Here is a 12,620-nt window from a genome sequence, read left to right on the forward strand (position 1 = left end):
ATTTCAATACTTCATTTATTCTCAAATACACAGTAATTAAATGGCAAAAGAAGCTGATTTCACTGTATTCTACTCATCAATGGAAAATGATTCCAGATTATACTTTAGTGTTTACTCTTTAGGGCACACTCATTCTACAAAAAATGTTGTCAACATTGGACTTGAGATTCATGACAATACAGAACACGCACAGTGAGGACTATTTTATAAAATGTTTGGAAAAGTAAAAGGTTTAAAGATGAAATGTGTAACCCCCTATACACCACAAAGATTCCTGAAAGAAGGATGAAATACAAATGTGTTACATTCCATCTTGCAGCCTCAACTAGGCACACCAGGTAGCTCACATATAGGAATAATGCTGGGCTTACCTGTTGGATATTATCTCCGTGTGAGAGAGAATAATTTGTTCCAGAAACAGAGAAGAACAGAGAAAAAGTTTCAAGAAACAGCAGAAGGCTGAGATTGTTTTGTCTATGCAAGGACGTTATCTGGGGGAACTGTTCTTTAGCCATGCACAGTGTTACAAGAAGTACTGACAACAATAGTTCTGTGTATCTTGTTGTGAGTCTCTTGCTTGCGGTGAGAGTAGCAGAGAGATTGTCTTGGACTCTTGTTGGACTCTAAGCATGCCTTGACCACAGCAGTGGTGAATGTCTTTATGTATCATTATGGTTTTATGCCTATCAAGTATACTTCTATACAGTGGTACCTCGCAAGACGAATGCCTCGGAAGACGAAAAACTCGCAAGATGAAAGAGTTTTCCGTTTTCTGAGTTGCTTCGCAAGACGGATTTCCCTATGGGCTTGCTTCGCAAGACGGAACGTCTTGTGCCTTTTTTTTAAAGCTGCCAATGCATTCCTATGGGAAACCGTCAATACACAGCGGTGCTTCGCAAGACGAAAAAACTCATAGAACGAAAAAACTCGCAGAACGAATTAATTTCGTCTTGCGAGGCACCACTGTACATCACTGAATCTGTACCTTCAACCCCAAAGACACTTCCAAGGAAGGAGCTGCGTTGAGATGTAACGCTGCTGAGTATGGATACTGGCACACATGCACAGCAAAAGTGTTGCCGCACCCAATCCTTCTAAATGATCCATCAGAAGTTGATGAACTGATCCAATGTTACCAATGCCAACTATCGGGGGTGAGAGGAATAACAGAATAATGCAGAGCAGTTCCTAGAAGAGCCTACCCTGTTGCACTGAGCTAACTTGATTTTGAATGATTCTTTTTTAAGGAGGGGAGAAGTGACAGGAATCTTATTTGCTTGTTTGTTGCCTGCCAGCCATGAGTGCTAGTAGTGGGCACTTGCTTCACCCAATAAAGGGGATCAACAGCTCCACTGTCACAATGGACTTCCATGTGTGTAATGGAACTTCCTCTCAAATCTCCTTCAGCCCCCTTTGCAGCCTCAAAATTATCTCCAGAGCACTGTAAGATGCTGTGAGAAAGAGGTGTATGTGTGGCTATATATATGTGAAATGCCAGAGAAAGAACTTGTGTGTGTGTGTGTGTGTGTGTGGTGACAACTTTGTATATTTTTCCTGGTAACCCTGTTTTTACTAGACAACAACAGTATCATTGTGTAGGGGGGAATCAATATTGTGTGATATCCACAATCAAGAACAGCAGCACGTAGCTGACATCCCATGGTAAGCATCTGGTGGCAGCAGGTGCTGCAAGGACTATTAAGGGAAGTTTGGACTCAGCAGACCAGCCAAATTATTTACAGTGGTACCTCGGGTTACATACGCTACAGGTTACAGACTCCGCTAACCCAGAAATAGTACCTCGGGTTAAGAACTAGGCTTCATGATGAGAACAGAAATCGTGCTCCGGCGGCACAGCAGCAGCAGGAGGCCCCATTAGCTAAAGTGGTGCTTCAGGTTAAGAGCATTTTCAGGTTAAGAACGGACCTCCGGAACGAATTAAGTTCTTAACCCGAGGTACCACTGTACTTTGTAAGGAACCCATAGAAATCACACTCACCTATCTTTTTTGTAGATCTGCAAACCTTAGGGCTCCCCTAAGCCTGTCAATACCTCCCTCTTACATATAGATACTGCTGTCTTAACTACATTTAGACACACACCCAGAGAGTTTAGTTTTATTAGTACATTGTTTAATACCCAATGTTAAACTTATACCATAATAGCAATCTACTTCAAATAAACAAAATAAAAAGGGCAGATAATAAAGGTGACAGAAGCATTCAGAGAGCCAAAACATCTGTTTGGCCATGGTAAACTTACTCTTCCACCTAACTTGTGTAAGATTTGGATTTGCATAAAAAGGCTCAAGCCCAGCTAGTTAGAACAATGCCTGAAGGACGATTTGAGAGGAAATGTATCAGTTCCCCTTTTGCTCACTAATGCACTAACAGCACATTTTTAAGAAAATGCAGTTATAAACACATGAAGATGCAATAAAAGTTGCTAGCTCACACAACAATTACCTTAAATAAGCATGATCTTTACCTATTCACTGACTCCCAATAAATTCAATCTACGTAAAATAGCAATAAAAAGAAATATATCAACCAACCTTCTGTCATCTAATTGTTTCTGTATTAAGCTATCCGTAAAGCAGACAATTATTGATCCAAGTCAGTCTTTCAGTATACAGCTGATTAAGTCTTGTTTTCAAAATCAAACTGGTAGCAACATTGAACTAAAAAGCCAAGCTTGGGTTTCCCAACACACACTATAAATACTAGCAATCTGATCAGCAATATTTATGCAATTTCTGCTTATCAAAAACATTCTTCTCTCCCACACACAAAAAGTTTCAAGAGTGACCAATTACTTCTTAACCCCATTACTGAATGAGATGATACCAATTAACAAGACAAGCTAATTTGTTAGTGACCTTGTCATTAGCAGCAAGTTTTAGGCAGGCAGCCAAGAGAGAAATAACAGGAAGCCCTGCTCTACTTCTTTATGCTTGCACCTTGCTCTGCTACTAATGACAGCTTCTTTGGTACCTGTAGAATGTGGTTATCCTGAACAAGGTATCAAACTAGATATTCTGGACATCCGATACCATCTTGAGGACTCTTCACTGCTGGGCAGAGAGGGGGGTAACTGCACACAGAAGAGAAGAGTGTAGGGTGGGAAGTTGGAGCAAACTGGGAGCTTGTCTGACACTAGAGGGGAGGGTGAAGTACACCTAAAAATAACTTACTACTGCCACCCATCTATGATGACATTCATGAGTCTTACAAGTTGGATGAAAACACCCAAGAGAGATTTTCAAAATTTAACACAGCATTAGTCTGCGTTTAACTTTATTAGCCTCAAATAACCCTATTCAGTACTCCAATACTTTGGCCATCTCATGAGAAGAGAAGACTCACTGGAAAAGACCCTGATGTTGGGAAAGATGGAGGGCACAAGGAGAAGGGGACGACAGAGGATGAGATGGTTAGACAGTGTTCTCGAAGCTACAAACATGAACCTGACCAAACTGCGGGTGGCAGTGGAAGACAGGAGAGCCTGGCGAGCTCTGGTCCATGGGGTCACGAAGAGTCGGACACGACTGAACGACTAAACAACAACAACCCTATTCAGATATTCAATCAAATGCATGAGAGCCCCAGCTCCTAAATGGTGTGTGGACCATGCTGCTCCTAATGTCCCTATGTACGCCTTGACTGCCTCTACACCCAGCCTTGCTAAAAGTCAGAAGGGGGATTCTAAGTGCTCAATCACAGGCAGAATCCAGTAGTGAATGGAGTGGCACCACAGGTAGGGCGACATTGCTGACCTGGTTTCCCAATGATGCACATCTCTGTTGGTTACAGGGAAGGGGAGGGATAAGGCAGCAGGGAGCTTGGTACAGGCACAGGTGCAGTGGCAGTTTCCCTCTTGGTAACTGGCAGCAATGTGCATTGTTGGGAAGCTAGGTCAGCAGTGCAGCCCCAGTTATGCCACCAGTCCTGCACACTAAATGTGCAAAAGTTCAGAAGGAAATGAGCAGGGACAGCAACCCACACTCCCTAAATAGTCTGTGCCCTCAAACATTCAGCTGAATATCTGGATAAGACTATTCATGACAACTGGCCAAGGACTAACCTAACTCACAATGTTGTTGTATGGATAAAATGGGAAAAGCGAGAACCATGTATGCCACATTGAGTTCCTTGGAGGAAAGGTGGGATATAATTATTATAACAACAAGAAGAATAAGAGCTGGAGTCTGGAGGGCCACAGGTTCCACATACCTATCATACCTGTGTATCAAATTGTGATTAATTTATTCCACGAGTTCGACTTATCTACTTTTCACTAACTGCAATCAACCATCTACCCACTTCTGAATGTGTAAAATACCCCACCAAACTCCTATATCTTCCATTGTGGGGTTTTGTTTGTCTTGACCACCATAGCCTCATCATCTTTTCTGCACTTCCCTCCTCTAACTTTTTCTATTGCATCCTCAGTATTCTCAGTCCTTCCCCTTCACATGACTTGTGCATGCAGTCCAGAGGGTTTGTATGCTGTTAAAATGTTTAGTAGTGGCAGTACCCCATTTTAGCTTTCATCTCTTATTAACTGGTAAGATGCTGAATTCTAGCAACATTCAATTTCCTAAGGCAGCACAGGGCAGTTAAATATACACCATAATCTGGACTCTATTGGGCAGATTCTCCCATTTTATGATTTATGCCTGAGGATAAAGCAATAACTTTTGGCAATTTGATTAAGTTCGTGAATAATAATTTTTAAAAAAGAACTAAATTACTTCAAGGATCAGCAAATGTAGGGAGACTAATACAATTCATGTTTTTAGGCCAATATCCTATCTAATTTATTTAAAAATTTCAATTTATAATATGTAAAGCCCAAAATAATGCAAGGTATTACCAAGCAGCCATATATCTTGGAAAGGAAGCAACTGACCCTAAATGACAACTTTGCAAATAACTGTGGCCTATTTGCGGAACATGGGACGCGGGTGGCACTGATCTAAACCACAGAGCCTAGGGCCCGTGGGGGAAAACAGTGTTGCTGACCTGGCTTTCCTGTGTCATGTGTCACTGACAGTTACCAAGAAGGGAGGCACAAGGCAGTGAGGAATGCAGCATGGTGGCAGTGGTAGAACAATCTGATGCTCCTGCCATTGCACCCACATTGAGTTCCCCACTTCCTTGTCTCTCCCTCTCTTGGTAACTGACATCAACATATGGCATTGAGAAGATAGGACAGCAACCTGACCCCACCCACACTGCCCTGCCAGTCGCTACTGACTGTCTGACAACCTTAAATCTGAGCAGAATAATCAATTTGCCATGTACAGTTAGATTAATATTCCTGACAATGTTGCATTATATCATTTTTTTTTCCATACAAACTTTTGCAGGCAAGCTTGAGTATCCTAAGGTACTAACATAAAAAACAACAACATTTTCATAGGCTTTCAAATCTGATGAGTGGTCAGGGGAAACAGTTGCTTGTTTGTTTGTTTGTTTGTTTGTTTGTTATTAAATTTGTATACCACCCTTGAGCTGAAGATCACAGGGGGGTTCACAATATTTAAATACAAAATGAGTTACTATTTAGCTAGTAACACAAGATGTAACCAGGTAAAGTTTCATATTATGCATACAGCTGAAGTTTTAAAAGTTAATTGTTCATTTGTGGAATTAGATAACATAATATTTAAACACCTTGAGACATTTCTGAAGTTAACTATGATTTAAATGTTTGCCTCAATATTGAGCGGAGTCAATTATTGCTGTCAATTTTGAGTTTTGCAGACACACATTGCAAAGCTAACAGACAGACTTTTAAAGGCTGCTTAGAGAAACAAAGGAGTGACTTGTTTACTCAGGTTTTATAAATTATGCTCTCCTACTCAAGGTTGTAAATATACAGCCAAATACAAAAACATGGTATCACAACATCAGCCATAAAGCAGCCTATCATATCAGCCTGCAGACTCCAAAGAAGCTTCACAGCTGCTCTTACTTACATCAGCTACTCCATTCTTCACTGCAATATCAGCTACCACAGCACGTCTGCTCAGCTCCCAAAGAAACAAAAGAGCTCTTTGGTATTCTGCAACATGGCAAACAGCATAAGCTTCTTCGGGGGGAGAAAGAAAACTGGGTGATATAGGGCAGCAACATGTACAGAGGATTTCACAAGTGCCATTGCAAACCTCAACCTCAAATTCTTGCCCTATCGCTGCAGAATTTATGAAATAAAAGCCATTTCACATAACATAAAGGCTTCTCCATCAATTTTAATACCAGTCAATGAATAAGTTTAGTCACTAAGAACTCTATTTGCACTTTACATAATTTGGGAAAGAACTAGGATCCATTTAATTTAGTGCAGATGTACTGCAGCTAACTGGCCTTTGGAAATAACTGCTCCCATTAGTGGTCTACTCACATACACTACATAAAACAGGAGTTAGCTCACTGAAGTCTGCAGCTATGCTTCTCCCGCCCCAAAATTCACACTGGCAATCCTGGAAGGTTTTGTGTGGAGAAGTTGGTTAGGTGTGGCCACACAGTCAAGCTTGGATATAGATATAGAACATTCATGTTTAAGCATTTTTGTTCATCATTACATGCAAGTATCTACTGAAAACCCAACAGATGCTCTTGAAAACAAGTAGTCATTCTGAGGGCCATCAGGGGTAGGGAAAAAGAAGGGAGCTCAGGCTTTTCTCTACCCAACGTTCTAACTTTTTAATGTTTTTAATGTTTAATGTTTTTCTGTGCTTAAAGTTTTTAATTTGTTGGAAGCCGCCCAGAGTAGCTGGGGCAACCCAGTCAGATGAGCAGCGTATAATTTAATTTATTTATTTATTTATTTATTTATTATTCTCACAATCCAATTTTATTTTATTATTTCTAGCTTGCCTTGCCAAAAAATGTTCAGGCTTATAGAACAAGAAAACTTTAAAATATAATATAAATAATAGCAAATAAAAGGAGGTAGGGGGGAAAACCAGTTCAATAAAAATACTAAAATACCATGGAAATCAACAGTACAATGCTATACATGTTTGCTTAGAAGTAAATCACACAGAGTCCATTAAGACTATATCCAAAATAAGTGTATATAAGAAGCTGACATACTATTGTTGATAAAGAAGTTGGGAATGGGAAGCCACTGGGGTAGAAGACATCAAGCTGTGTCAGAGGCAATAAGCCTCCAAATATCAGTTGCTGAGATTGACAAGTGATAGAATGTTGCTGCACTGAGGTCCTGTTATGGTTTCTCATGAGTATTTGGCTGGCCATGGTGAGAACTGGATGCTAGAATGGAACATTGCCATGATCCAGCAGGCTGTTCTTAAGTTTATATGAAACTGAAGGCATTGAGAGAGGGAGTTACCCAGGCAGGAGACTGATAGTTTTAATTGCAAACACAGCTCAAGCACAGAACAAGAAAAATAACAAAAAGGACTTGCTTAATGAGTAGAGTCTATTCCCAGACATGGAGTAAAGGCCCAATAGGACACCATATCATTGGCAAGCGGAGCTGGGGAAAGGCCCACATAGTTTCTGTGGCTGTGTCATTTCAGTCAGGAAGAGTAGAGAGAAAACAAATGATCCACCCAGCAAAGACATCTATGGTGCCTGTGACGTGCTGGTTCACTTGGTGGGCAGCATAGGGAGGAAAGAGGCCACCTGATAACTTTTCACTTGGAAAAGATATCCATGGTGTCTCTGCTTCACTCCGGATCAGTGTTAGAAACTGAGATATGAAAGCTAGGAGCTAAATGGCACCTTAAACCTAGGTTATGGGAGCAACAATGGAATGTCTAGGCGCAATTTTTTAATAACAAGAATACAAAGCGGAAAATGAATGAACTGTAGCTAAAATATTACGTTCATTTTTCACATGGTTTAGTCCTTCCCCTGCCCATCCCACTAATATTCTTAAGAGGGTCTCTTCTCCAGTCTTCAGAGAGTAGCTGTAAGTAGGGAGGCAGAAAAAGGTCCTCCTTTCCTTCCACTCTGCAGTTTTGATCTGAAATCTTAGGCACAGTACTGTGCCCAGAGCTCAAAAACTGTGTGCGCTAATGAAATTCCCTGTTGCAAAATGCGCCTAGAACAATGGGAGTTTCGAACACTGCTCAGGGTGGAGTGACAAGAGGCCAATCTGTGCCAACAGGAGCAGGTGGCTGAGCGGTCACTGCCTCCTCCACCCTTCTTTCTGCCTCACACCCACTGGTATTGACCTACTCTGCCAGCCTTTGTCCATACCTAAACCTGACTTCTCTTCCCCTACAGCCCGAGGCAACAAGAAAGAGGCCACCAAATAGCTGCAAGTGAGTTAGCATTGTGGGAGGCAGGACACAAGCCCCTTCTCTCCCATTACCATCCATTTAGCTCCTCACAAGTGGGTATAGGGAGGGGAATATTTTGGCTTTGGATGCTCTCTCCCATAAAAGTTCTCTGTGTTCTGCCTTATCACAAATTCTCCTCCATTAATGACAGTTCACTCTTGCAGAAGGTTTCAACTGATCACTTACAGAGGTTGTCTGAAATTGGGCCAAAGCTCACAAGTTATGCACCATTGCTTTACTGTAACTGATATCACTTTAAAGTTTATAATAATAAAATCACATATATGAAAACTGTTATTATATACAACTACCATTTGTAAGCTGTATTCTTGAATAAACCCTAGAAGGCAGAACAACATTTATTTCCTAGAATAAATTTGTCTATAGCCTTGCTAAGTGTTCCAGCAACAACTGTCAGTTTCCCAGTGAACTATGGGTAGTGTTAAAAAAAGTTTTACTCAGAGAAGATCCATTAAAATTAATGGACTTAACTTAGTCATATTCACTAAATTAATGGATCTACTCTGAGTAAAAGTAGTTGAATACCATCCAGAGAGATTGTGCTCAAGGCAATCTTAACTCTGAGGAAAAGTGCAGTGTGCAGCAAATTACTGTTAGTGTTTTTAAGAATAGCTTTTATTTAGGAATCCTATTTTCCTTCCCTCCGCCTTTCTACACTGTAATACCAGTGCTTTATTTGAACAATTGCCACTTATTAGACAAATTGTTTCAGCAGAACAAAGATGCCTTTATAGTTAAAAATGCATTCAGCAGAGGAAAGTCTACACAATATCCCTTTTTACTCCAGTAAATATATCTTTCAGGAAACACCAAAATTTTAAAAGTGTGCTAAATTCAAATTGTAGATCTCAGAGGAATTGCAGTAGGAGCTGCAAATCTAAGGACCAAGGTATGAAAACTGTTGAAACTGCTTTAATACACAACACACATCACTATTATAGTTAGCAAAAAGCATAAAGCAAGATGGAAACAACCTCACCTAATTTATTTGGACTTGAAGTTCATCCTAAAATTACTCTTAAAAATTTATCCTTTAAAATATAGTGGCTTCACCAGACTACATCACTTTTGTCATCTGGTTTAATTCTTTGTCATCTAAAAAATAACAATGCTTTATTCCACCCTGACTCGTTTTACACAGCAGGGGTCTCTATTCCTTCCTTTCCTCCAAGAGGCTTCCATTCCCCTTGCATGCATCTAAAGGCAGAAATTATCCCTGACTTTGTACTTCTCATTTTGTCTTTTGGGTCTTAACTTTGTAACATAAATATAATAAATTTTTCACTTGTCAACTATTAATGTCATTTTGCCTTACAAATGTATCTCAAAGTCAATGCCCAGCTGTACATGCCACAGGAACAAGTGCAGAAAGTCTGCTTGTTCCCAAGGTAAGGAGCAGCTGATGTGCTCCAGCCAATGTTGTACACAGGTTCATAAGCCCTTTTAAAGGGTAGCAGCAGGGCCCCAAGCATCACGCCTGCTTCAGGTTCCATAACCCTCTGGGTAGACCTGCTTCTAAAGGAATTGCATGGGGAACACCTCATATGTGAACAGACTCATGGTTTGGTGAGTCGAGTGATGATCTGAGTTCATTCAAATCCCAGCTCAGTCATGAGCTTCCTGGATAATTTTGGGTAAGTCACTATTTTTCAATCTGTTCCAAAGTAAATAATAATAAAAATTAATAAGTAGCAGGGTAAAAATAATATGAGCTCCCACTCAGAGTTGTTAAGCTGTTAAATGAGATATTGTGAAACTTCTAGCATCTTACATGTATCATTTAAATAAATAAAGAAGAGGTACATAATATAATACAGCTTTCTACTTCGGGATTCCTAACAAAAGAACATGGGCAAAGCGATCCAACCTGTGGGGAACTCTGTGGTGGAGTCACCAACTTCTTCAGAGCCCTACTGTCTCATAGTGCATAAGACAACTAGTTTATCATTTTGCAATCCACAGCTGCCCATTGCAGCCAATGGAAGGAAATAAACTATGCAAGTTCCATGGCTAGCATAATTTTAGAAGTTTTGGGGAAACAGATCAGGATAACAAGGAAAAATTGGATATGAACACTTCTTCAGATACACTGAAACTGAAGCCTGGCGCAACAAGACACCATAATGGAAGCCAAAGCACACTTAAATGCTGTTTACCATCCCGCCGCTACGGTACCTATTTATCTACTTGCACTGGCATGCTTTCGAACTGCTATGTTGGCAAAAGCTGGAACAGAGCAACAGGAGCTCACCCCGTCACACGGTTTTGAACTGCCAACCTTCTGATCAGCAAACCCAAGAGGCTCAGTGATTTAGACCACAGAGGCACCCGCGTCCCTTATATGCATGAAGTATTAGCAGTTATGGGACTCTCAAGAGTCTCATGGACTGCAAGAAGATCAAACCTATCCATTCTTAAGGAAATCAGCCCTGAGGGCTCACTGGAAGGACAGATCGTGAAGCTGAGGCTCCAATACTTTGGCCACCTCATGAGAAGAGAAGTCTCCCTGGAAAAGACCCTGATGTTGGGAAAGATTGAGGGCACAAGGAGTAGGGGACGACAGAGGACAAGATGGTTGGACAGTGTTCTCAAAGTTACCAACATGAGTTTGACCAAACTGCTGGAGGCAGTGGAAGACAGGAGTGCCTGGCGTGCTCTGGTCCATGGGGTCACAAAGAGTCGGACACGACTAAACGACTAAACAACAATTACCAGTTATATAGGTTTTGAATGGGGAAATTATTAAGTTGTGCCAAAAGACTATGAAAGGCAAGAGTTCTAGACCTGCAACCATTCCTTATACTTCTGCAAATATGGTTCCTAAATTGTTGCTACCAATGGTGTCATCTTGTGGCCGAGTGTCTTCTTTTTCCTCCTCTTCCATCTCCATGAGCAGCCCTTTGCCTCCTACCACATCTTTTTGCAGGATTACAAAAATAAATACAGTACCAGTTTCCACTGTCAGGAATAAGTGGGCAGAAGGATGTTAATCTGAAGTCAGGGCAGCATTTCAGGAAGAGGTTAAAGGAACAACAGTGTAAACACACACAAAAATAAAGTGCACTAGATTTCACCTCCCCGCAGTGAAATTAATGCCACTGCTGTGGCAACCGCTGCCACATGACCCTTAAAACTGCTTTTGCATCCCACAGCGACAGCAAGATGCAACATCTCCTTATTATGAAGGCCAAGTGCTCTGGGAGCAGAGAGGAGGAGGGAGGAGGAGAGAGAATGAGGGTCCTGTTGCTGCCAAAACAAAGCAGTGGCTGCTTCCACCCTCCGCCGCAGCTGCCAAGTAGCCCAGGCACAGCAGCTCCTCCTGAGCTGGCAAGGAGGGGAGACGACATCCACGAAGCCCCTCTCGCCTCCGCAGACGCGAAAGAAGCCGCTTCTCTAAAGGGACCGACGGCAACCCCTCAGCCCCGAACTGGGTCGCCCCTCACCCGCGCCAGGCAGGGGCTGAAGTGAAGCCGCTGTCAAAAGCGCCCCCCCTCCCGGCCTAAATAAAATAATGATGATGATGCCCCGGTTGGGCTGATTTACTCTCCCCTCCGTCGCCTCCCTCCCTTGAGGGCAGAGCACGTCGACGCCGGGCGGGCGGCAGAGCAGCCCTCGGGCTCTCGGAGGGAGGCTGGCGGGGATGCCGTCTGACTCACCCGAGAGCTCGTCCGGCTCCAGACCAGTCTCGGTGTCCAGCCCGCAGATCACGAAGTAGTCGGCGAAGCGGCCAGGAGCAGACGAAGAGGAGCCGCTGCCGCTGCTGCCGCCGTCGCCGCTCATGCTGGACGGGGCCCCCCAGCGAGGCGGGACGGCTCAAGCCGCCCAGCAGCAGCGAGAGGGAGCGTTCCGGGGCGCTACCGCCGAGGCTCCTGGCCGCCCAGCTGCGGCGGACGCGGCTGCTTCAGGGGCCCCCGCTGCTGCCTCCATGACGGAGCGGCCAGGGCCGCATGGCATTGTGGGTAGCAAGGCCTGACACTCGGGCGAGGGAACACACATAACAGGGCGCTCTCCCCCCTCAGCTCCTCTCTTCCCAGATGTTTCCAAGGGGGGCGAGGCGGGAGAGAAGGAGGAATAGAAGCGAGGACCGCAATGCTGCGCAGGCGCAGTGAGCAGAAAGGATGACGTGATGCTCCTTGCAGTGTGGTTTCTTGAGAAGACTCTGGGAGGAGCGGCGCGAGGGGATAAAGCCCATTTCCTCGCCCGCTGTTGGTTCTTTCCTCAGCACCGGATAGAGTTAGAGCCCAGTCTTTTCTCTCAACGGACATTTCCGCCTCTCTGC

The 12,620-nt window shown here is 43.0% G+C and overlaps 1 protein-coding gene across 8 annotated transcripts in view; it reads right to left on the minus strand.

Annotated features, from left to right (window-relative positions):
• DENND5A (DENN domain containing 5A) overlaps window positions 1-12,491 on the minus strand; it is a 609,609-nt gene extending 597,118 nt beyond the window's left edge. For 2 of the 8 annotated variants that reach the window (XM_083457549.1, XM_083457546.1), the window contains exon 1: window positions 11,998-12,383. In XM_083457549.1, the coding sequence (XP_083313675.1) occupies window positions 11,998-12,121 (124 nt within the window). In that variant the 5' untranslated portion in view covers window positions 12,122-12,383. Of the gene's footprint in view, window positions 1-11,997 lie in introns of all 8 variants that reach the window. The other 6 variants (XR_014515146.1, XR_014515147.1, XM_083457548.1 and 3 more) reach the window with 6 other exon arrangements.
• Between the last annotated feature and the right edge of the window lie 129 nt (window positions 12,492-12,620).

The sequence above is a fragment of the Podarcis tiliguerta genome, assembly GCF_965153285.1.
Source record: "Podarcis tiliguerta genome assembly, chromosome: 1".
Taxonomy (NCBI): domain Eukaryota; kingdom Metazoa; phylum Chordata; class Lepidosauria; order Squamata; family Lacertidae; genus Podarcis; species Podarcis tiliguerta.